General features: G+C 37.2%; 2 protein-coding genes across 5 annotated transcripts; both read left to right on the top strand.

The window, feature by feature from the left end:
• Nucleotides 1-986: 986 nt before the first annotated feature.
• On the top strand, nucleotides 987-8,888 carry LOC106910925 (immunoglobulin lambda-1 light chain-like). Of its 4 annotated transcripts, none has more exons than XM_088008389.1 (4): nucleotides 987-1,750; nucleotides 1,831-2,160; nucleotides 7,535-7,564; nucleotides 8,414-8,888. In XM_088008389.1, exons 1-4 carry the CDS (start codon nucleotides 1,711-1,713, stop codon nucleotides 8,737-8,739), a joined length of 726 nt encoding a protein of 241 aa, XP_087864515.1. In that variant the 5' UTR covers nucleotides 987-1,710; the 3' UTR covers nucleotides 8,740-8,888. The 4 variants fall into 4 exon arrangements, 3 of the variants coding, with proteins under 3 accessions (XP_087864515.1, XP_087864517.1, XP_087864516.1); XM_088008391.1 differs by lacking the exons at nucleotides 987-1,750; nucleotides 1,831-2,160 and adding exons at nucleotides 5,334-5,450; nucleotides 5,543-5,868 and having other exon boundaries at nucleotides 7,534-7,564; XM_088008390.1 differs by lacking the exons at nucleotides 987-1,750; nucleotides 1,831-2,160 and adding exons at nucleotides 6,693-6,813; nucleotides 6,916-7,242.
• An 8,613-nt stretch (nucleotides 8,889-17,501) lies between these two features.
• Nucleotides 17,502-23,939, top strand: LOC148158042 (immunoglobulin lambda-1 light chain-like). Its single transcript, XM_088008392.1, has 4 exons — nucleotides 17,502-17,624; nucleotides 17,714-18,036; nucleotides 19,644-19,674; nucleotides 23,463-23,939. The coding sequence occupies exons 1-4, from the start codon at nucleotides 17,585-17,587 to the stop codon at nucleotides 23,786-23,788; spliced, it is 720 nt and encodes a 239-aa protein (XP_087864518.1). The 5' UTR covers nucleotides 17,502-17,584; the 3' UTR covers nucleotides 23,789-23,939.
• Nucleotides 23,940-24,532: the final 593 nt, after the last annotated feature.

The following is a 24,532-nucleotide window of genomic DNA, read 5'->3' as shown; positions in this document are numbered from 1 at the left end:
GGTTATTTTTTTAAAATCAAATATACTGAAATTTTGGGACTTTGTGACATTTAAAACTGTATAATTCGTGTTCATGTTTAAAGTAAGAAACCATCAACTTCCACACAATATACAAAAAAATGTTTTGTGACAAAGAGGGGGGTTATAATTTAAGAGAAGGACACATAAAAAAACTGTATTAGTACAACCAAAAAGAGCTTTGTTCACCAGGGTTGTGGACTAGATTTATGGAATGGATTAAATGATGAGTTCAAAAAAATTACAAATATAAACCAGCTTAAAAATATGTTTCAAAAGGAGCTTATTGGGAAATATGCTGCATAAGATTAGTGTTTCAAAGACCAAAAATGCTATTGATGATATAAAAAAAGAATTATAAATAATTGTACATTTAAAGATGAGAATGTGAAATGTTTGTGTCATGTAATGTGGAAATAATTTAAGTTTATCTGGAGTTTGAAGATTTAGTATGAGAGGAGTAGGAAATCATAAGCTCTTGTATCTTCTACCTGCTCCTTTTCGAACAGATAATGTAAAAAGTGGTCTGTTTGAAATAAAAACATAAATTAGTTATGTTAATGCATTCACCCTAAAATTTTCAGAATGGTTCATATCATAAATATACATAACAAATGTCAAAAAGTGAAAGCTTGCAAGCTGAATTTTAACTGAAAGAATTTATTCTGTGTTCATTAGCCAGCAGTATACTAGATGTTCAGTCTCTAAGATTAATATTTGAAAAAAATAAAAAATAAATGGTGGCAATTTATAATGTCGAGATATTTTCCAAACATTTATTCATTTTGTTACAATTTATGACATTCTTTGCTGGGAATCAATATGATTGACCAACAGAAAGTAGTACATCACTGTGAGGTGGGAGGCAACTTATATATGGTTTACGAAATATTTCCAAGTACAAACCAGAAAAGTGTAAACTGAAAAATTTACAAACTTCATATTTCTAGAGAATATTGGTCCATTGTTCTGTCTAAAAGAGCTCACCCTATTCAATTATCAAGTCTTGCCACACATTTTCAATTCAGGGCTTGATTATAACTGGGACATTGTAACACATGAATAAACTGAAATACTTTCTTAGTTTAGGGTCTTTATCTGACCCAGTCTCAGTTCTGTTGCGTCCTTAACATGCTGTTTTCACTGATCCCTAGTCAGTCAGTCAGACTGCAGGCAGAGTAAATCCAAGTCTGAAAACGTTTAGAAGACAATCTGGACATAGTCAAAAATCCAAAAATGAAGCAATTAATGAGAAAAGACAAAAAAAAAAAAAAAAACAAGAATAGAAGCCTGGAAATGGAACAATAGTATGATCTAGCAATAGATAGATGTGAAGAGGGGAACATAATACTGAATGAGTTTGGAGTTGGACCAGATATTACATTTAATAAATGTACAGCTAAAGTCCCTCTTCCTGTCAGTCCCTCTCTTACAGTGTTCAAAATAAATGTATGTAATTTTCTTCAAAGATGCTAAAAAGTAAAAAAAAACAAAAAAAAAAAAAACAAAAGCAAAAAAAAACTATAATGTAGATTTGATGAAAGCTCCTCCTCCTGCCAGTCCTTCTGAGTGTCAGTGTTATATTAAATGCCTCCTCCATCACCTTCTCTCTTCAACCTTTAGAGTCTCTCATCCGTCAGCAGTCAGGTCAATTTACAAGTTTCAAGATCATTCTCAGCACACACTGACAAGATGCTGGGGACCCTCTGCACTCTCATCACTGCTCTAACATGTAAGGAGGATGAATTACTGCTCATGTTTGAGCCATCAGACTGTGTTACTGTTGACTTCATGTCATCTTGTTGTTTCCAGGTGTGAGTGGAGCAACTGTGGTGACACAGACGCCTCCTGTTGTGACAGTGAGGAAAGGAGAGACAGCCACCATGGACTGTAACCTGGGGAGTGTTACTGATGAGAGTGCCCGATGGTACAGACAGATCCCAGGAGAAGTTCCTCTATATATGCTTAGAGTTCGTCATGACTGGAGTGCACCCAAATATGACACTGGGTTCCCCTCTTCAAGACACACAGGAACTCATCAGTCAACATCAGATTACCGTTTGCATATCAGCAGTGTGGAGGAAGGAGATTCTGCAGTTTATTACTGTTGTACATGGGATGACTCTGCTAAAGAGTGGGTATCACAGTGATTCACACTGTGACAAAAACCTCCTCAATAACACTTCTGCTTTTGCTCTCACTGAGATGCACGAACTGACAATGTAGCCACCAGCAAGAGTTTCAGTCAACACATCGTTATTTGTCAGTATTTACACTTTAATCGTTTTTCTATAAATGAATAAAACTAGCAGATATTACAATTTGTTTACAATAAGGTTAACACCAATTACCCTTGTTTGTACAGGCAAAGTGTCTGTCTGCGTTTCACCCAAATATGATACTGGTTCCCATCTCAAGGACACACATCCAATATCGGTCAACACCAGATTATTGTTTGATTATCAGAAGTACAGAAGAAGGAAATTTACTACTGAAAAACTGAGGACACCTCTGTCTATGAGAATTGAAGTGATTCATACACTCAACAAAAACACTTGTATTTTAAACTAGGGACATCTTGAATTAAATAGTAACAATTTTAATAATCCCAAAACTGGTTTTTCAGATTTTACATCACCAAATGTAAAAAAACAAACAAACAAAAACAAAACATTCAAACAATAATTAAATTCAACTTATTAATACTGTGCTTATTATCAAAGGCAATTCCATGAAATGTGTGTTCCCAAGTGTTATGACTTCATTGCTAGAAAAAGTAATCTGATGTCATTCACATAAATGTGATGTTGGTAACTAAACATTGTTTTGAACAAGTTACAAATGTTTTCATTCTAAGTTATGTAATGTTATGACCATTTTTAAACACATAATTATCATGGAAGTAATGTAATAAACAATTATCATTATAAGCAGATGACAAAACAAGTACATTTTGCGAGTGGAGAAACTTCTCATTGTCTTAGATCTGTAAACCAAGGGAGATGAGCAGGCAGAGCATTTGAACTTTATATAAAAGTGTTTATTAAAAAGCAATGTAGAAGTGGAGGTTATTGAAAATATCTAAACATATAAAAGAAAAAAAAATAGTAAAAAAGACAAACAAATTGTGAAACAGCTTTAAATTTTTGCCATGTGATGTAGCTGATTGAAGCTAAACACAACTGTCTCAATCATAAATCAAATATTTATTTTTGATTTCATTATTTAAAGAAACAAAAAGCACAATTTAACTCATTGTAATCTAAAACGTTTTTGTAACAGAGTAGAGTATAGTCTTAAATTGTGTATTGTAAGCACAGGGAAATATTAATTAATAAGAATCTGGTTTAGTGGTGTAAAATACTTTAAAGAAAAGATGAAACTGAATTTTCATCCTCTGTCAGTGAAGCATCACCTTCATTCTCTGTTCTCACAGGATGCAGCTGCAGACGTCATCTCCATGATTAAACTGTCATGTAAATTAAGAACTTAAGTTTCATCTCTATCTGGAACTTTCAACACATAACTTTATGATAACATAATGTCTGCTCCAGATATTAAATTACCATTAAGGAGTTTTGATAAAATCTGTATAAATCATATTTTAGCCTATTTTTTTTTTCTTGGCCTTTTACACATTTGTCTGTTTAGTTTATTAGTTAATATCTAGCATTAGTCAGTTTTCATATGAGGTTAAGATTTGTGCAATATCTATGTTTTGATACTTGTGACCTCTAAGAGATATTTGTTATTGTACCGTTTATGTAAGATTACGTATTTAATCTTGTAGACATCATGCAGTACTTGCTGGTTTTATTTATTAATAAAAAAAAAACTTTAAAAACTGTAAATACTGAAAAAATATATGCTGTGTGTTGGATGAAGCTATTGCTGGTGGCTCCACCTGGTTTATGTATTAGGGAGAGAAAAAGCAGAAGTGGTAATGAGGAGGTTTTTGTCACAGTGTGAATCACTGTGACACCCACTCTTTAGCAGATTTACCCCATGTTTTACAGTAATAAACTGCAGAATCTCCTTCCTCCACACTGCTGATATGCAAACGGTAATCTGATGTTGACTGATGAGTGGACGTGTGTCTTGCAGAAGGGAAGCCAGTCTCATATTTGGGAGCACTCAAGCCATGATAAAACCTGAGCATATATAGAGGAACTTCTCCTGGGATTTGTCTGTACCACCAGGCACTCATGTCAGTAACACTTCCCAGGTTACAGTCCATGGTGGCTGTCTCTCCTTTCCTCACTGTCACAACAGGAGGCGTCTGGGTCACCACCGTCACACCACTCACACCTGTAAACAATAAAAAAAAACAGTCAAAATATTGACAAAGTCTGATGACTCCATCATGAGCTCCAGTCTTACACGTTAGAGCAGTGATGAGAGCGCAGAGGGTCACCAGCATGATGTCAGTGTGTGTTGAGAGAATGATCTTGGAGCTTGTAAAGTGACTTTACTGCTGACAGATGAGAGTTTAGAAGATGAGGAGGTGTTGGAGGAGGTATTTAATGTCACAATGACAGGAGGGAGGAGGAGCTTTAGGTATGTACAGGTTATACTAATATGTTTCTCAGCATGAAAATATATCTCTTACTGTGACAGTGTGGAATTTTGCAACTTTCATAATTGAGTCAAGTTAAAATGTCTCATCCAAAATTAGAGATCATTAATGTTGTGTTTGACAAACTTTTTTTTTTTTTTTGGTAAATTCTAAAATACACAGAAATGACTAAAAGTAGGCTATTTATGCTCAGATGAACGTGGATTTCATCCTCAATTTTTCTGCCAGCTTCAATAACTTATCATATGTTAGGAAAATTACATATGGAAATATCATCAGTTCATCAACAAAATAAGAAATAACTTAGAAAGGGATAGGATGAATGAATTCTACACATTCTCATATATGCATAATTATTGCAATATTTGTTGTCAGTAATTTAAATTTAAGTTATGGATTTAATTCCGTTTAAAAATAAAACTGTACACAAAAGATGCTGACAATCAAACAAACCTGAGCAAGCAGTGAATTGTCACTTTCAATCTTTCATCACATCACTCCAATATGCTTAAAGTCTAAACACACACATGTGAGGCAAGTTGAAACCATTAAGATATTGCAGACGGCTCCACTTCTACAAGACCAGTATGGACCAATTGATTTAATTCCAGAAGTCCTAAAACACTGTCAGCAGTGAAAGTACTTCTGTTTACTGAAGCTGTAAAGTGAAGAACTCTACAGAATTTAACAGTCTCCTCCTCCTGTCAGTCCGTCTCACTGTATTAAAGGACTCCTTCAGCAACTCCTCTCCTCATCCTGTGAACTCTCATCTGTCAGCAGTAAGGTCATTTTACAAGTTCAAATAACACTGACAAGATGCTGGGGACTCTCTGCACTCTCATTACTGCTCTAACATGTAAGGAGGATGACTTACTGTAGATTGGAGTTAATGCTAGATTAATCAATCTGTGTGCTTCTCTTGACTTCATGTCATCTTGTTGTTTCCAGGTGTGAGCGGTGCGACTTTGGTGACACAGACGCCTCCTGTTGTGACAGTGAGGAAAGGAGAGACAGCCACCATGGACTGTAACCTGGGGACTGTTGATTATAACGCTTACTGGTATAAACAGATTCCAGGAGGAGTTCCTCAGTGGGTGCTGTATTTCTATGAGAGCTGGAGTTCACCAACCTATGGTTCTGGGTTTTCATCTCCAAAGTTCACATCAACTCATCAGTCATCAACAGGCTATCGTTTAATCATCAACAATGTAGAAGAGCGAGACTCTGCAGTTTATTTCTGTAAAACATGGGATGGCTCTGTGAATGAGTACGTACACAGTGATTTATACCATGACAAAAACCTCGACACAAACACTTCTGCTTTTTGACAAATGGTGAACAGCTGGAACGAAGAACAATAAAGGAATCCATTCCATATTTTTACAGTTGGAGTCTTTATGATGTATTTTTTTTCAAATTGTGAACTCCCTTGTTCACAGTTTGATTCAAAAACAAATTGTTTATGAATCAAATATTTATGATTTTATTTTTTTAATATAAAAATCATAAATAACCACTCATAACAGATATTAAGGTGGCACGAAGAAAATGTATTTTGATGTTGCAGATTTTTTTTGGTAAAATTTGCTTTAAGCAGTTTTGTTTCTTTATCATATGTATAAAATAATACATGTTCAGAGAGTTTTATGTGGACTTCCAGATTTAAGTTTGAAAAGTCTGTTCAATACTTTATGTCAGAGATCTTTGTGGTTTCATTTGTTTTCAAAGTTTCTTGTGGCTCTCTGTGTTTTTGAAGGTTCAGTTGTGTCCTCCCAGAATAATCTGGAAAAAATCAAAATGGAATAAAAAAGAAAAAGGTCCTTGCAGCTCACCATCACTTCGGTTCACTTCTGGTCAGTTTCCATTTGAATGTTGGAAAACAACCTGACCAGTGAAGGGCCAGAACAAAGACAAACAACAATTGAAATTCAATTATGAAATCAAATCAATTTACCAGTAAACACTCATAACATGCACACTTCAAATGATTAAACAAACATTTCAGAAAACATATGGAGCTTTCAGAAGCTGACTCTAAATATTAGATTCATGAATCTCCTCCTCCTCCGCTTTTTGTCTCCTCGGGGTCTTTATAAACCTCTGTTCTCTCCTTCAATCAGTCCAACCTGCTCATCATTCAGCTGAACAGAACCAAACATTTACACCACAAACTGACAAAATGATGTGGACCATCTGCAGTCTCATCACAGCTTTAACATGTAAGATTCTTTACAGACACTTTAAAAGAACATATTTTAAAACGTAAACCTTTTAATTCATGTGTTTATTTTTAATTCATGTGCTTCTTTGCATGTCGTCAGGTGTTGATGCAGCGATAACGTTGACCCAGGAGCCTATCAAGACAGTCTCAGCAGGACAACAAGTTGTTCTAAACTGCAACATTCAGAGATGTGACAGAAATTATGTCAGATGGTACAAACAAGTTCCTGGTGGAGTTCCTCAGTATGTTCTGCGTTTTCGGCACCATGACAGTTCACTCGAGTTTGGAACAGGATTCTCTTCAGATCGATTCAACTCTAAATCTTCATCAGACATTGATTATCAGTTCATTATTAAGCAGGCAGAGAGAGGAGACTCTGCTCTGTATTTCTGTCAGACATGGGATGACTCTGATGATGAAGCTGTATCACAGTGACAAACAGTGTGACAAAAACCCAAACATCCAAACTGATCAAATATCTGATTATTAAACAGTTCAAAACACACATTTGTTACTATAAGCGGAACTGCCACTGTGTAAATGTGTCCACAGAGACCAAAGTGAGTTTGTGTGTTTTCTAATAAAAGCAGAATGATGGAGAGACTGAGATGTTTTCAGTGAAAGTTGCTCACAGCAGGATGTTTCACTTCCACTCTGTCATCAGAAACAATGAGGAGGTTTTTGTACGACGATGTATACAAACTGAATCACTGTGGTATTCGGACCGGGAACCAAGCTGATTGTCACAGGTAAGGATTTGATTTAAATACTTTAAAATAAGCCTTTTTTCATATTTATATTTCTTTTTTTTTTCTTTTTGTGTACTTTTGTGTTGCTTAAAGTTTTAAAAAAGCAATTTTCATGTTTTTATCACATTTGTATTTTCCTCTCACAAAAATATCAAGTTATGCCAGAGGTTCAGTGGTTTCAAAAGTTAATTATCAAAATCAAAATCTGTTAAATATTTTGCTTTTGTACTTGATCTCATCTTCCTGTTGTGTCTAAGACAGTTGTACTCACCTTTGAACCAAATGTAGTTACTGACAAACTAACAAAGGATTCACATACAATCTGCTCATAAGTTTGTTGTTTGCAATGAAATTTCAGCAGGATCCGTGCTTTATTTCATCTTTCTTGTAAATAAATGAAAGTAAAAAGTTAATCAGATTAATTTTTTTAAATGTGCTTTTAAATTTCATTACTTTCTAAATGAAAAAATGAGATAGTATTTAGAAAGAGAAAGCTGCCTACAAATTAATAATGAGCATAAAAATAATGAACAAATTATGAAATGAATATCTGAAATGAATAAACTTGAGAACAGTCATAAATATGCACACTTTTATATGCTGTATTTTGCTCTTGTTTATTATTCATTGTCATGCCAATCCACTTCAGAAACCTTTTTAGAATTACTTACTTTTTCATCTGCATGAATATTTCTTTTTGTTCTTAAATAAAAGAACAAAAACAAATCAAATTTGTCAATTGATTACTATGACTATGCCTGAAGTTAGTTTTATTCTCTGTTTTGACCAAGTAGTGCTTTGTTGTTGATTTAATCATGTATTTATATAATTATCTTCATTTCCTTCCAGGTTCCAGTCTCCCTCCTCCTGTCCTGACCGTCTTCCCTCCATCCAAGGCTGAGCTCCAGTCCAACAAAGCCACTCTGCTCTGTCTGTCCACTCAGTCTGGACCTTTTGCTGATGTCAGCTGGTTGGTTGATGGGAGTCCAGTGAGCAGTGGGATCTCTACCAGCACTGCTGTTCAGAGACCAGACCAGACTTTCCACATCAGCAGTTCTCTGTCCATCCAGACGTCAGACTGGAACATGAACAAGGTTTACGCCTGTAAAGTGTCTCTGGGCTCCCAGGCTGCAGAGAAAACCATCAACAAGTCAGGATGTCCTGCTGAAGAATAGCAGAAGATCATTATCATCATTTATAATCTGCTTTTTATTCAGTTTATTCTTTACAAGACTTAGAAAACTTGCTTCTCTATTTAGTGTGCTTAACAACTATTGTTCTCTTGGCTTTCTTTTTCATTAATAAACTATAGTTACAGTGGAAATGTGAGTTCATGTGTATTTTTCCATACATTAATGAGAGAAGCTGTGCCAAAATAAAAAATAAAAATTCCCTGTTATGGGATGTTTGTGCAGTCAGCTGTCAAAGATACTAAAACGTGTCCATACACCATGTTCTTTAATCTATTTTTATACTTTTACACTGTATGTTTTTTACTTAAATATTATAAAATATAGAAATACATTTCTACATTGTGGAGTTTCAAATATTTTGAGTTTCCTAAAACAGCAATCTAACAGTCCAATATATTAAACATAGTGTCAATGTCACATAATGATGAGAAAAGTCTGAAAGAAGATGAACATGTGAAACAGGTTGTTTTCTTCCAGACCCAGTGAAGCATTACGACTCAGTCTCTTCTTTTACAGGAAGCACCTGCAGGCCTCCTCTGCTTTTCTCCCCAATATGGAAATGTTGGACTCAAGTCTCAGAGGGAACACTCCCTGAGGTTTTAATCTTAACATAAGAACTTAATGAATCACAAGTTCTAACTTCACACTGAAGCAAATTGGTGAAAGAAATATTTGAAACTTAAATACAAAAAATAAACATGCAACCAACAACAATCTGTAATGTTAAAACAATTTGATCAGATGACATCACAGCTCCTCCTCCTGTCAGTCACTCCAGATTCAGCCTCATGTTGGACACCTCCTGCAGCTCCTCCTCTCCTCATTCTCCTACACATTTGTTGTATTTTTGTTTGTGTTTTTGACCCACAGAAAACTTCACAAATGATGATTTAAGCATAAAATAAATGTTTACAGTTCCACAGAAGCTGAAACTTGAACTCTTGACTTACATCAAATAATGAAAATGGAGGAGAGGTCTGGAGCTGCATCCTTTGAGAGCAAATAGGGAGGAGTAGATAGAAGACAGGAGATTAAAAATGCATTTCTAATCTGCTATCATTGTTTATATGACTCAGTAAAACTGGTGCCATCATAAGGTATGTATTAAATATGTTTAAAGTTAAAAAAAAAGGGATTTATTAAATTAAATCTGTAACTATACTCAGTTCTCCTTGCTGAGAGCTCACATTATAATTATCAACAATTGAGAGAAGTAAAGCATTCAAATAGACAGTTTGTCAAATGGCTGCCAACAGTTTTCAAAGTGAGCAAAATTTGATGCATGATAAAAAAAAGATATCCAGAAGCCAGATCCTCAGTTATCTCACACAGTTGGTCTTGAAACAACAGTAAATTCATTGGGATCAGTGACCAGGCCCCCTAATGGATTCACATTTCTTACTCCAGTAACAAACAAAATAAATCCTGACAGCCAAGATATCTTAAGGTCATTTGGAGGAAACCTGATGGCAATTTGGACATAGGAGATTCATGGGAGGAGAAAATAAAATTAACTGATTTAAATAACATGATATAAAAACACTAAATATGACTGCTAATATAACTATTAATCATTATATTGATACAGCTGTAATTTCAGAATAAAACATTATTTCATTAAGCATCCTTTTTGGTGTTATTTTTTTAAATTAGTGATTAAAATATTTTATGGATTATAACATTTTAAACTGGACAGAATTTATACACATTAAAATGTCATTGTGTGATAATAGTGTTTATATTGTGCAAAATGTAAGTCTCAGAAAGCAGAAGTGAATCAGTCAGAGGTTTTTGTCATGGTGTGAATCACTGTGGTACAGCTTCACTAGCAGAGTCATCCCATGTGCTACAGTAATACACTGCTGAGTCTCCTGTTTCTGCCTGCTTTATAATAAACTGGAAGTCAATTCCTGATGTGGCTTTAGAGTTAAATCTGTCAGAGGAGAAACCTGCTCCGAAATTAGGGGAACTATTAGAACGATGAAACCTCAGAATGTACTGAGGAGTCCCACCAGGCACCTGTTTGTACCAACTGACATAATTGCCATGATCTATCTGAATGTTGCAGTTGAGAACAACCTGTTGTCCTGTAGAAACTGAGTGAACTGCAGGAGTCTGGGTCAAAACTTTGGCTGCATCAGCATCTGTAAACGTACAAAGAGAAAGGCATGAGTGATAAATGTGTGTTTGAAAATAAAGAATAAAAAATAAGGCAAAAGAGCCACTTACATGTTAGAGCAGAGATGACAGTACAGAGAGTCCACAGCATGTTGTCAGTTTGTGACTTTAATCTTGTTTATGGTGACACTGTGAGACGAACCTGTCTAAGTGAAAGAAGAAGACAGACTGAGACTTATAAAGAGTCTGAGGGGAGAAAACAGGGAGGAGAGGATTCTGTAATATGTTGATTCACTAATTTACATACATTGATGAGAAGGGACTGTGATGTTCAGACAAGCTTTACTTTTTTTTAAGTTTTTTTTGTTTTAACTTTATCTTTACATTTCTAATTCAATTTAAGAAAAGCAGTCAATAACTCAGACTCAGAAATAGAAAGACTCCAGCAAAGTCCTATTCTTACATTCCTGGACGTCCTAAGTTTCTATCCTGTAATTCTGTAAATTTGAGTGTGAATGGATTCCCTGTCTTCCTGATGTTTGTGTTGTTTACTTGTGTATTTGGGTCACCACAATTTGTTTTCTTATTTTTCTTGTTATGCTATTCACAGAAAACAGGCAGAAATCACAGTTTTCTTTGAAAAATGGCTAAAGTCCCTGCGATATCCAAACATTTGTTTAAAGTTTGTCAGTGGATAAGAATTTTGTTTAAAATCAGTTATTTAGTTTGTGGCAGTCCTTACTGAAGGGACGACTATGCTATTTAATTAATTAGGCAGAATTAAATGCAACCATGCCATATTATTTTTATTTTTTAATATTTTGTAAACATATTTCCTTCAAGTCTTACATTATTCAGATAAAAAATAACAATAATAACAAAGTGGCTACAGTGATGTTGAAAATAGCAAATATAAAACATAGATGAAATAATTAATTTTAACAAAACACTAGCAGAAAGGTTTTGTTACGGTCACTGACCTCTAGGGGCTCTCTTTTTTTTGAGAGAGCTCCGTGTTTTCTGTTTCAGCTCTGCCTGATTGCTGCAGGTGAAGTGTGTTGGGGCTCGTCAGCCGCCATATATAAGCAGCAAGCTGGAGATGCCAGAGCCTCTCCTTTTTGTTTGACCTGGGCCATGAGCTGTGTTTGAGAGCTGTGTGTGTGAGAGAACTGTCTTAAGTTTGCTGTGAGCAGTTTTTGTACAATTATCCAGAGGTGGAAGCTGGTAGGGGTTCTCTGCCATTTTTGTTATAACCTGTTTTCTCCTGTTTTTTGTTAGTAAGGGAGTTTAGGTTTTGTATTTTCTTTTAGTTCTCCTTTAGCAAGTGGTTGTTTTATTTTATAGTTATAAGGGGGTGTTTTGTTTATTATTTTGGCCTTGGAGACCCTGAAGTCTTAAGCTCCCCTGTGTGTTCTTTCTTTCTCCTGTAGTTGTTTTATTTATCTGGATTGTAAAATAAATTATATTTTTGCTACTCAACTGTTCGGATTACTTTCTAGTTTTATGTTAAAGCCCAGTGCCAGAATTTACTTTAGGAATTTTAGGGTGGGGTTGTAACATAAGTGGGGGCTCGTCCGGGATTATTTTTGAACATGGCACAATTTAATTTGGAAGAATTTTTAAGTAATCCTACTGTGGAACAGTTTGATGTCTGTAGAAAAGATGATTTATATGAAATTGCTTCATACTTGGGTATCCATGTGTCTAAGTCTCTGCTCAAACGTGAATTAAAATCTGTTGTCTTTAGTAGCTTAGTTGAAAAAGGAATACTCGCAGTGGATAAAAAAAGAGAGCCCCTAGAGGTCAGTGACCGTAACACCCTCCCCCATAAAATCCTTCATGAAATGAAGACATTTCTTTAGGTTACAAGATCTGTAATACAGTGAGCTAAACAGTCTTATATTCTGGAAAGTACATCAGCAATTATGTTTTCAGCCCCTTTCTTATGCCTGATGTCCAGGTTATATTCTTGGGCCAACAAAGCCCACCGCATTAACCGCTGGTTGTGGTTATACATGCGATTCAGGAAGACTAGTGGGTTATGGTCTGTATAGACTACAACAGGACTTGTTGAATACACATAAACTTCAAAATGCTGCAAAGCTAGTAGCATGGCTAATGTTTCCTTTTCAATTGTAGAATAATTTAATTGATGAGGCTTGAACTTAACTGAGTAGTAGGAAACTGGGTGACTGATGTCATCTGTTCCATCTTGGAGCAACACCGCTCCAGCCCCAGTGGCGCTTGCATCCACTTCCAACTTGAAGGGCTTGTTGAAATCCGGAGCTGCTAATACAGGAGCACTGCATAAAAAGGACTTTGCACAGTCAAATGCATGTTGGCATTCAGTAGTCCACACAAAAGGTTCCTTCGGACTACACAGATTTGTCAAAGGGGCCACCACCACTGAGAAGTTCCGGCAGAAACACCTGTAGTAGCCAACCAAACCCAAAAAACGTCGGAGCTCACGCCTGGTGGTGGGCACAGGGTAGTTTAAGATAGCCTCCACCTTAGCATTCACTGGTCGTACCTGGCCATGGCCCACTTCCTTTCCGAGGTAGGTCACCTTGAATCTGGCAAAATGTGAGTTTGCCAAAGCAGTGGTGACCTACCTCGGAAAGGAAGTGGGCCATGGCCAGGTACGACCAGTGAATGCTAAGGTGGAGGCTATCTTAAACTACCCTGTGCCCACCACCAGGCGTGAGCTCCGACGTTTTTTGGGTTTGGTTGGCTACTACAGGTGTTTCTGCCGGAACTTCTCAGTGGTGGTGGCCCCTTTGACAAATCTGTGTAGTCCGAAGGAACCTTTTGTGTGGACTACTGAATGCCAACATGCATTTGACTGTGCAAAGTCCTTTTTATGCAGTGCTCCTGTATTAGCAGCTCCGGATTTCAACAAGCCCTTCAAGTTGGAAGTGGATGCAAGCGCCACTGGGGCTGGAGCGGTGTTGCTCCAAGATGGAACAGATGACATCAGTCACCCAGTTTCCTACTACTCAGTTAAGTTCAAGCCTCATCAATTAAATTATTCTACAATTGAAAAGGAAACATTAGCCATGCTACTAGCTTTGCAGCATTTTGAAGTTTATGTGTATTCAACAAGTCCTGTTGTAGTCTATACAGACCATAACCCACTAGTCTTCCTGAATCGCATGTATAACCACAACCAGCGGTTAATGCGGTGGGCTTTGTTGGCCCAAGAATATAACCTGGACATCAGGCATAAGAAAGGGGCTGAAAACATAATTGCTGATGTACTTTCCAGAATATAAGACTGTTTAGCTCACTGTATTACAGATCTTGTAACCTAAAGAAATGTCTTCATTTCATGAAGGATTTTATGGGGGAGGGTGTTACGGTCACTGACCTCTAGGGGCTCTCTTTTTTTTGAGAGAGCTCCGTGTTTTCTGTTTCAGCTCTGCCTGATTGCTGCAGGTGAAGTGTGTTGGGGCTCGTCAGCCGCCATATATAAGCAGCAAGCTGGAGATGCCAGAGCCTCTCCTTTTTGTTTGACCTGGGCCATGAGCTGTGTTTGAGAGCTGTGTGTGTGAGAGAACTGTCTTAAGTTTGCTGTGAGCAGTTTTTGTACAATTATCCAGAGGTGGAAGCTGGTAGGGGTTCTCTGCCATTTTTGTTATAACCTGTTTTCTCCTGTTTTTTGTTAGTAAGGGAGTTTAGGTTTTGTATTTTCTTTTAGTTCTCCTTTAGCAAGTGGTTGTTTTATTTTATAGTTATAAGGGGGTGTTTTGTTTATTATTTTGGCCTTGGAGACCCTGAAGTCTTAAGCTCCCCTGTGTGTTCTTTCTTTCTCCTGTAGTTGTTTTATTTATCTGGATTGTAAAATAAATTATATTTTTGCTACTCAACTGTTCGGATTACTTTCTAGTTTTATGTTAAAGCCCAGTGCCAGAATTTACTTTAGGAATTTTAGGGTGGGGTTGTAACAGGTTTATTAAACATGTTTACTCTCAATGTGTTATAAAGTCATCTATGAAAGGAAATCAAACTGTATGTTGGAAACTCTCAATCTCAGTTAAAGTCGTTCACTGCAGAGCTCAGTTAACATGAGGCACAGAGAACCTGCAGCCTTAGGCTTTAGTTTATTATGAATGGTGAAAACTGCAAAAATCAAACCAATCTACGAATGTTTATAATGGCGAAAGAGTGAATGATAGTAAGTTTTAATCTGCATACAGGTGTAACGGTGTAAGTATATATCAGACTAAATCTGACTAATAACTGATGGCAGTTTGGACAGAGGAGATTCATGGGAGGAGAAAATAAAATTACTTTAGAGAACTAACTGATTTAAATAACATGAAATTGATATATTAAATATGACTGCTAATATTACTATTAATCATTATATTGATACAGCTGTAATTTCAGTATAAAACATTATTTCATTAAGCACTGATATTTTTCAAGTACTGTAACATCCTTTAATTTTATTTTAAATTAGTGATTAAAATGTTTTATGGATTATAACATTTTAAACTAGAAAGAATTTATACACATTAAAATGTTATTGTGTGATAATAGTGTTTATATTGTGCTAAATGTAGGTCTCAGAAAGCAGAAGTGAATCAGTCAGAGGTTTTTGTCATGGTGTGAATCACTGTGGTACAGCTTCACTAGCAGAGCCATCCCATGTGCTACAGTAATACACTGCTGAGTCTCCTGTTTCTGCCTGCTTTATAATAAACTGGTAGTCAATTCCTGATGTGGCTTTAGAGTTAAATCTGTCAGAGGAGAAACCTGCTCCGAAATTAGGGGAACTATTAGAACGATGAAACCTCAGAATGTACTGAGGAGTCCCACCAGGCACCTGTTTGTACCAACTGACATATTGACCTTGATCTATCTGAATGTTGCAGTTGAGAACAACCTGTTGTCCTGTAGAAACTGAGTGAACAGCAGGAGTCTGGGTCAAAACTTTGGCTGCATCAGCATCTGTAAACGTACAAAGAGAAAGGCATGAGTGATAAATGTGTGTTTGAAAATAAAGAATAAAAAATAAGGCAAAAGAGCCACTTACATGTTAGAGCAGAGATGACAGTACAGAGAGTCCACAGCATGTTGTCAGTTTGTGACTTTAATCTTGTTTATGGTGACACTGTGAGACGAACCTGTTTAAGTGAAAGAAGAAGACAGACTGAGACTTATAAAGAGTCTGAGGGGAGAAAACAGGGAGGAGAGGATTCTGTAATATGTTGATTCACTAATTTACATAAATTGATGAGAAAGGACTGTACTGTTCAAATAAGCTTTACTTTTTTTAAGATTTTAATTTTAGCTTTATATTCACATTTCTAATTCAATTTAAGAAAAAGCTTAAAGTCCTGTAAGTCCTATTTTGATGTTCTGGACAATCTATTTTTCCATCCTGTATTTTTTTAATTCCGAGTTTGAAAGGAAAATCTGTCTTCCTGATGGTTGTGTTGTTTACTTGTATATTTGAGTCACAATATTTGTTTTCTTAATTTTCATGTTATGTTGTTTGCAGAAAACAGGGAGAATTCAAAGTTTTCTTTGAAAAATGGCTCAAGTCCCTGCAATGTCCAAACATTTGTTTAAAGTTTGTTTATGGATAAGAATCTTGTTTAAAATAAATTATTTAGTTTGTGGCAGTCCTTAATGAAGAGACGACTTTGCTATTTCATTAATTTGGCAAAATTAAATGCAACCATGCCATATTATTTTTATTTTTTATTATGTTGTATAAATATTTCCTTCAAGTCTTAAATTATTCAGATTTTTAAAAATATCAATTATGTGGCTACAATGATGTAGCAAAAAATAGCAAATATAAAACATAGATGAAATAATTAATTTTAGCAAAACACTAGCAGAAAGGTTTATTAAACATGTTTACTTTCTGCTATATAATGTGTTATAAAGTCACCTATGAAAGGAAATCAAACTGTATGTTGGAAACTCTCAGTCTCAATTAAAGCCGTTCACTGCAGAGCTCAGTTAACATGAGGCACAGCGAACCTGCAGCCTTAGGCTTTAGTTTCCTATAAATTGTGAAAACTGCACAAATAAAATTAATTTAGTAATGTTTATCATGGCAAAAACATTGAATGATATTAAGTATTAATCTGGGTACATGTACTATGGTGTAAGTATTTATCAGACTAATTCTGACTAATTTTGTTTATTCATGTACAGATTGTGGTGTCTCAACATCTTTCACAGCGATCTTTGTGTCTTCAAGAAAACTTAAAAAGTACAGCAATGAACAAACAAGTATTTTTCTTTCAGCAGTATGATTTGAAAATCTAAAAAAAATATTACAAAAGAATATAATTTACAGTAATAAAAGTCTATAAAGTTATATTTTGTTACTTGTATTAACACATTTTAGAAAATTACAATCTATTTATGACAATGTAAAAATGGGAGTAAAACACTTTACAAGACATTTTAACAAAAGGAGCGTAAAAATGTATCAGTTTGTTGTACGAAAGACATGACAAAATTTCACCTATATGTTAAATATAATATTGGCTACAATGTACTTGATTCAAAAATGTCTTTCAAACTCTGAGCTTCAGAGCTCCTCCTCCTGTCAGTCACTCTCAGTTTGTGTTGTATTAAAAGCCTCCTTACAGCACATCCTCTCCTCATCCTCTAATCTCTCTCATCTGTCAGCAGTAAGGTCACTTTACACATTTCAAGATCGTTCTCAGAACAGCCTGACAACATGCTGGGGACCCTCTGCGCTCTCATCACTGCTCTAACATGTAAGGAGGATGACTTACTGCAGACTGAAGCTTAGCTGGATTTATCAGTCTGTGTTTCTTGTGACTTCATGTCATCTTGTTGTTTGCAGGTGTGAGTGGTGTGACGGTGGTGACCCAGACGCCTCCTGTTGTAACAGTGAGGAAAGGAGAGACAGCCACCATGGACTGTAACCTGGGGACTGACAATGCTGCTAATTGGTACAAACGGATTCCAGGAGGAGTTCCTCAGTGGGTGATTTCTTTCTACCACGGCTGGAGTTCACCTGACTATGGTTCTGGGTTTTCATCTCCAAAGTTCACATCAACTCATCAGTCATCAACAAATTATCGTTTAACAATCAACAATGTAGAAGAGCGAGACTCTGCAGTTTATTACTGTAAAACATTCGACAGCTCTGTCGATGAATACGTACACAGTGATTTATACCATGACAAAAACCTCGACACAAACACTTCTGCTTTTTGACAAATGGTGAACTGCTGGAGTGAAGAATAATAAAGGAATCCTTTCCATATTTTTACAGTTTCAGTCTTTATGATACATTTCTTCAAATTGTGAACTCCCTTATTTATTGATTGCCCTTAAAATATAAAACATAAACCACTCATGACAGATTTCAAAGTGACATGAAGAAAATGGTTTACAAGACTTTGCTGCTGCAGATCTTTTTTGATACAATTTGCTTAACACAACTTTCTTTCTTAGTCATATATATATACATTTAAAATAATACATGTTCAGAGCATTTTATGTGGACTTCCAAATTTAAATTAGAAAAAATCTGCACAAGACTTTGTAACAGATCTCTTTGGGGTTTCATTTGTTTTCAAAGTTTCTTGTGGTTCTCTGTGTTGTTGAAGGCTCAGTTGTGTCCTCTCAGTACAATCTGGAAATAATCAAAAGGGAATGGAAAAAAAGGTAAAAAGGTCCATGCAGCTCGCCATCAGTTCAGTTCACTTTTGTTTCCATTTGAAGGTAGAAAAATAACCTGACCAGTAAAGGGCCAGAATAATGACAAACAACAGTTGAAATTCAATTATGAATTCAAATCAATTTACCAGTAAACATTAATAACATACACACTTCAAATAACTAAACAAGCATTTTAGAAAACTTATGGAGCTTTCAGAAGCTGACTCTAAATATTGGATTCATGAATCTTCTAATCTGCTTTTTGTCTCCTCAAAGTCCTTAAAAGTCTCTGTTTCTCTCCTCCTTTCAGTCCAACCTGCTCACCGTTCAGCTGGACAGAACCAAACATTTATACCACAAACTGACAACATGCTAGGGATCATCTGCAGTCTCATCACTGCTGTAACATGTAAGATTCTTCTCAGACTCTTCAAGATGATACATGCAAACCTTTTTAATTCAACTGTTTTTCTCCATTTGTTGTCAGGTGTTGATGCAGCGATAACATTGACCCAGACGCCTCATGTCAAGAAAGTCTCAGCAAGACAACAAGTTGTCCTAAACTGCAACATTCAGAGTTATGATGGATATTCTGTCAGCTGGTACAAACAATTTCCTGGTGGAGTTCCTCAGTATGTTCTGAGTTTTTGGCACCATGAAAGTTCACTCAAGTTTGGAACAGGATTCTCTTCAGATCGATTTAGCTCTAAATCTTCATCAGAGATAGATTTTCACGTCATTATACAGGGAGACACAGGAGACTCTGGTCTGTATTTCTGTCAGACATGGGACAAAATGAACCAAATGAAGCTGTATCACAGTGATACACAGTGTGATAAAAACCCAAACATCCAACTGATCAAATCTCTGAATATTAAACAGTTCAAAACACACATTTGTTACTATAAGCAGAACTGCCACTGTGTAAATGTGTCCACAGAGACCAAAGTGAGTTTGTGTGTTTTCTAATAAAAGCAGAATGATGGAGAGACTGAGATGTTTTCAGTGAAAGTTGCTCACAGCAGGATGTTTCACTTCCACTCTGTCATCAGAAACAATGAGGAGGTTTTTGTACGACGATGTATACAAACTGAATCACTGTGGTATTCGGACCGGGAACCAAGCTGATTGTCACAGGTAAGGATTTGATTTAAATACTTTAAAATGAGACTTTTTTCATTTTTAGATTTCATTACACTTCTTTTTTTTGTCTTTGTGTACTTTTGTGTTGCTAAAAGATTTAAAATAAGCTATTTTCATGTTCTTATCACATTTGTATTTTCCTTTCACAAGAAATATCAAGTTACACCACAGATTAAGTAAATAATAGTAATTTAACGTCATGATGTAAAATATTTTGTGTCAAAAGTGAATTAAGAAAATCACTATTTGTCAAATATTTTGCTTTTGTACTTGATCTCATCTTCATGCTGTGTCTAAGACAGTTGTTCTCATCTTTGAACCAAAACTAGTTACTGATAAAATAACAAAGGATTCAAATACAATCTGCTCTTAGGTTTGTTGTTTGCAATGAAATCTCAGCAGGATCCATGTTTTATTTGATCTTTCTTGTAAATACATGGAAATAAAATTTTATTATATTAATTTACATTTATATATAAAAAAAAAATAAAAAAATTCCCCTCTCACCCTCCGTGGGTGGTCTCTTTCATCCTCTGAGCTCGGGTCCTCTACCAGAGGCCTGGGAGCTTGAGGGTTCTGCGCAGTATCTTGGCTGTGCCTAGAACTGCACATTTCTGGACTGAGATGTCTGATGTTGTTCCTGGGATCTGTTTGAGCCACTGCTCCAGTTTGGGGGTGACTGCCCCGAGGGCCCCGATGACCACAGGCACCACTGTGGTCTTCACCTTCCAGGCCTTCTCCAGTTCCTCTCTGAGGCCCTGGTATTTCTCCAGTTTCTCATGCTCCTTTTTCCTGATGTTGTGGTCACTTGGTATTGCTACATCCACCACAACGGCTTTCCTCTGTTCTTTATCCACCACCACAATGTCCGGTTGGTTCGCCATTACCATCTTGTCTGTCTGGATCTGGAAGTCCCACAGGATCTTAGCTCGGTCATTCTCCACCACCTTTGGGGGTGTCCCCCATTTTGACCTCGGGGCTTCCAGTCCATATTCTGCACAGATGTTCCTGTACACTATGCCCGCCACTTGGTTATGTCGTTCCATGTACGCTTTCCCTGCCAGCATCTTGCACCCTGCTGTTATGTGCTGGACTGTCTCAGAGGCCTCCTTGCACAACCTACACCTTGGGTCTTGTCTGGTGTGGTAGATCTGAGCTTCTATTGCTCTGGTGTTTAGGGCCTGTTCCTGGGCGGCCAGGATGAGGGCCTCTGTGCTGTCCTTGAGTCCAGCTTTCTCCAGCCATTGGTAGGATTTCCTGATATCAGCCACTTCAGTTATTTGTCGGTGGTACATCCCATGTAGGGGCTTGTCTTCCCATGATGGTTCCTCCAGCACCTCGTCCTCTGTTCCCCATTGCCTGAGACATTCGCTGAGCACATCGTCCGTTGAGGCTTTGTCCTTGATGTATTTATGGATCTTAGATGTTTCATCCTGGACAGTGGCTCTCACACTCACTAGTCCTCTGCCTCCTTCCTTACGGCTCGTGTACAGTCTCAGGGTGCTGGATTTGGGGTGGAACCCTCCATGCATGGTTAGTAGCTTCCGAGTCTTAACATCCGTGGCCTTCATCTCTTCCATTGGCCAGCTAATTATTCCGGCAGGGTATCTGATTACTGGTAAGGCATAGCTGTTTATTGCACGGATCTTGTTCTTGCCATTGAGCTGGCTTCTCAGGACTTGCCTTATTCGTTGGAGGTATTTGGCTGTGGCTCCTTTCCTTGTGACCTCATCGAGGTTGCCATTTGCTTGTGGTATTCCCAGGTACTTGTAGCTGTGCTCTATGTCTGCTATCGTTCCCTCTGGGAGTGAGACCCCTTCTGTGCGGACGACCTTCCCTCTCTTTGTAACCATCCGGCCACACTTCTCTAGTCCGAATGACATCCCAATGTCAGTGCTGTAGATCCTGGTGGTGTGGATCAGTGAGTCGATGTCTCGCTCGCTCTTGGCGTACAGCTTGATGTCATCCATGTAGAGGAGGTGACTGATTGTGGCCCCATTCTTAAGTCGGTATCCGTAGCCAGTCTTGTTGATGATTTGGCTGAGGGGGTTCAGGCCTATGCAGAACAGCAGTGGGGACAGAGCATCTCCTTGGTATATGCCACATTTGATGGACACTTGTGCAAGTGGTTTGCAGTTGGCTTCAAGGGTGGTTTTCCACAGCCCCATCGAGTTTGCAATGAAGGCTCTTAGAGTCCTATTGATGTTGTACATCTCTAAGCATTCAATGATCCAGGTGTGTGGCATTGAGTCATAGGCTTTCTTGTAATCAATCCAAGCGGTGCACAGGTTGGTGTGTCGGGTTTTGCAGTCTCGGGCGACTGTGTGGTCTACAAGGAGTTGGTGTTTGGCTCCTCTACTATTTATGCCGATGCCCTTCTGTGCCGTGCTCATGTATTTATCCATGTGTCCGCTTATCTTAGCCGCTATGATGCCTGACATGAGCTTCCATGTTGTAGAGAGACAGGTTATTGGCCGATAGTTGGATGGGACTGAACCCTTTGAGGGATCCTTCTGGATCAGGATTGTGCGCCCTTCAGTTAACCATTCAGGGTGAGTCCCATTTTGTAGCAGCTGGTTCAGTTGAGCTGCCAGTCGCTCATGGAGGGCAGTGAGTTTCTTTAGCCAGTAGGCATGGATCATGTCAGGCCCTGGTGCTGTCCAGTTTTTCATACCCGAGACTCTTTCTTGGACATCTGCCACAGTGATGGTTACCGGGGCTTGTTCAGGGAGGTTGCTGTGGTCCTCTCGTAGAGAGGTTAGCCACTGTGCCTTGCTGTTGTGGGACGCCTCCCTTTCCCATATGCCTTTCCAGTATTGTTCAGTCTCCAGCCTTGGTGGGTCTGCTCTGTTAGTACCCTGCCATTGAGAGTACACTTTAGCTGGTTGGGTGGAGAAGAGCCGGTTGATCCTCCTGGCTTCATTCTCTCTTGTGTATCTCTTTAGGCGGCTGGCCAAGGCTTGGAGCCTTTGTTTGGCAGTTTCGAGTGCTTCAGGTATGGGCATCTGGCTGTACTTCTTGGGTACTGATCTTTTCATTGCACCCCTTAGGAGCTCTGACAGCTGGCTCACTTCCCTCCTTGTTATCTTGATCTTAGCCTCTAACCGTCTTTTCCATGATGGATATTGGGTCTCATGGTTGCTCTTATAGCCGAGCATTTCAAGGATCACTGATGCTGAGTTGTATATCAGCTCATTGGTTTCTGTTATGGTGTTGGTAGGGATTGTTCTCAATGCTGCATTCACATCTTCAATGAGACTTTCTGATGGTACTTCACTCTGACTGTATATATATATATATATATATATATATATATATATATATATATATATATATATATATATATATATATATATATATATATATATATATATATATATGTATTTGTAAAATGTTTTTAGTATTTAAATAAAACAAATGAGATAATATTTAGAAAGAGAAAGCTGCCTGCAAAATGATCAACAAATTAATAACGAGCAAAGAAATAATGAATAAATAGTGAAATGAATAATTGAAATGAATGAACTTCAGATCAGTCATTTATAATGTAAGTTTTTATATGCTGTGTTTTGCTCTTATTATTCATTTACATGTTCAGAAACCTTTTTAGAATTACTTACATTTTCATCTGCATGAATATTTCTTTTTGTTCTTAAATAATGTATTTGCCAGTTGATTACTATGACTATGCCTGAAGTTAGTTTTATTCTCCGTTTTGACCAAGTAGTGCTTTGTTGTTGATTTAATCATGTATTTATATAATTATCTTCATTTCCTTCCAGGTTCCAGTCTCCCTCCTCCTGTCCTGACCGTCTTCCCTCCATCCAAGGCTGAGCTCCAGTCCAACAAAGCCACTCTGCTCTGTCTGTCCACTCAGTCTGGACCTTTTGCTGATGTCAGCTGGTTGGTTGATGGGAGTCCAGTGAGCAGTGGGATCTCTACCAGCACTGCTGTTCAGAGACCAGGCCAGACTTTCCACATCAGCAGTTCTCTGTCCATCCAGACGTCAGACTGGAACATGAACAAGGTTTACGCCTGTAAAGTGTCTCTGGGCTCCCAGGCTGCAGAGAAAACCATCAACAAGTCAGGATGTCCTGCTGAAGAATAGCAGAAGATCATAATCATCATTTTTATCTGCTTCTTTCTATTTGCTTCTTAAATGATTTAGGAAATTTGCTTCCTTATTTGGTGTTTATTTGACAACTATTGTTCTCTTGGCTTTATTTTTCATTAATAAATCATTGTTACATTGGAAATAAGTGTTCATGTGTGTTTCGTTATTTATTATTGAGAGTAGTTGTGCCCAAGTAAAAGAGTTTGCTTACAATGCGATGTTTGTGAAGTTTGGTGTCAGAGAAGCTAAAAGAAATGTCAATACATCATGTTTATTTATTTATTACCTTAAATGTTTTCACAGTTTATTGTTTACCACCACTGGTATAACTCCTAAAAAACATATATGCTCTGTAAAGTTTCAAGTACTTAGTTTGGTGGGCCTAAAGACATAAAAGACGGAGTCTGAGTAAGTAATAATGTCTGATGGAGATGAACAAGCAAAACTGAGCCTTTTTTTTTTTACAGCCAGTGAAGCATCACTTTGCTTCTCGCTGTCTCTTCTTTTACAGGATACACCTGCAGCCCTGCTGTGCTTTTTTTAAATTATAAGCAAATAATGAAATCTAGTTTCAGAGGGAACAATCCCAGATACACTGAGGTTTTAATTCTTCTTGTTTAACAAATACACATCTAATACCAATTTAACAGTGTGTATATATTTTTTTTATGTTGGAATTGTCGAAAAAAAATTATCTTCAATTGGTAAAAATGAAGACTTAATCCTTTATCATAGCAC

Source organism: Poecilia mexicana, unplaced genomic scaffold, assembly GCF_051168715.1.
Source record: "Poecilia mexicana isolate PSO_F unplaced genomic scaffold, ASM5116871v1 scaffold_8, whole genome shotgun sequence".
Lineage (NCBI taxonomy): Eukaryota > Metazoa > Chordata > Actinopteri > Cyprinodontiformes > Poeciliidae > Poecilia > Poecilia mexicana.
The sequence above is the reverse complement of the archived record's forward strand: the minus strand, read 5'-3'. Positions and strand labels throughout refer to the sequence as shown.

Bases quoted from the DNA above. Each gene is read 5' to 3' on its own strand.
- LOC106910925 (XM_088008389.1), top strand. From the start codon at position 1,711: ATGCTGGGGACCCTCTGCACTCTCATCACTGCTCTAACAT. The intron at 2,161-7,534 runs CACAGTGATTCA...TCACTGTGGTAT, and splicing joins CTCTGCTAAAGAGTGGGTAT to TCGGACCGGGAACCAAGCTG. The intron at 7,565-8,413 runs GTAAGGATTTGA...ATTTCCTTCCAG, and splicing joins AACCAAGCTGATTGTCACAG to GTTCCAGTCTCCCTCCTCCT.
- LOC148158042 (XM_088008392.1), top strand. From the start codon at position 17,585: ATGCTGGGGACCCTCTGCGCTCTCATCACTGCTCTAACAT. The intron at 18,037-19,643 runs CACAGTGATTTA...ATCACTGTGGTA, and splicing joins GCTCTGTCGATGAATACGTA to TTCGGACCGGGAACCAAGCT. The intron at 19,675-23,462 runs GTAAGGATTTGA...ATTTCCTTCCAG, and splicing joins AACCAAGCTGATTGTCACAG to GTTCCAGTCTCCCTCCTCCT.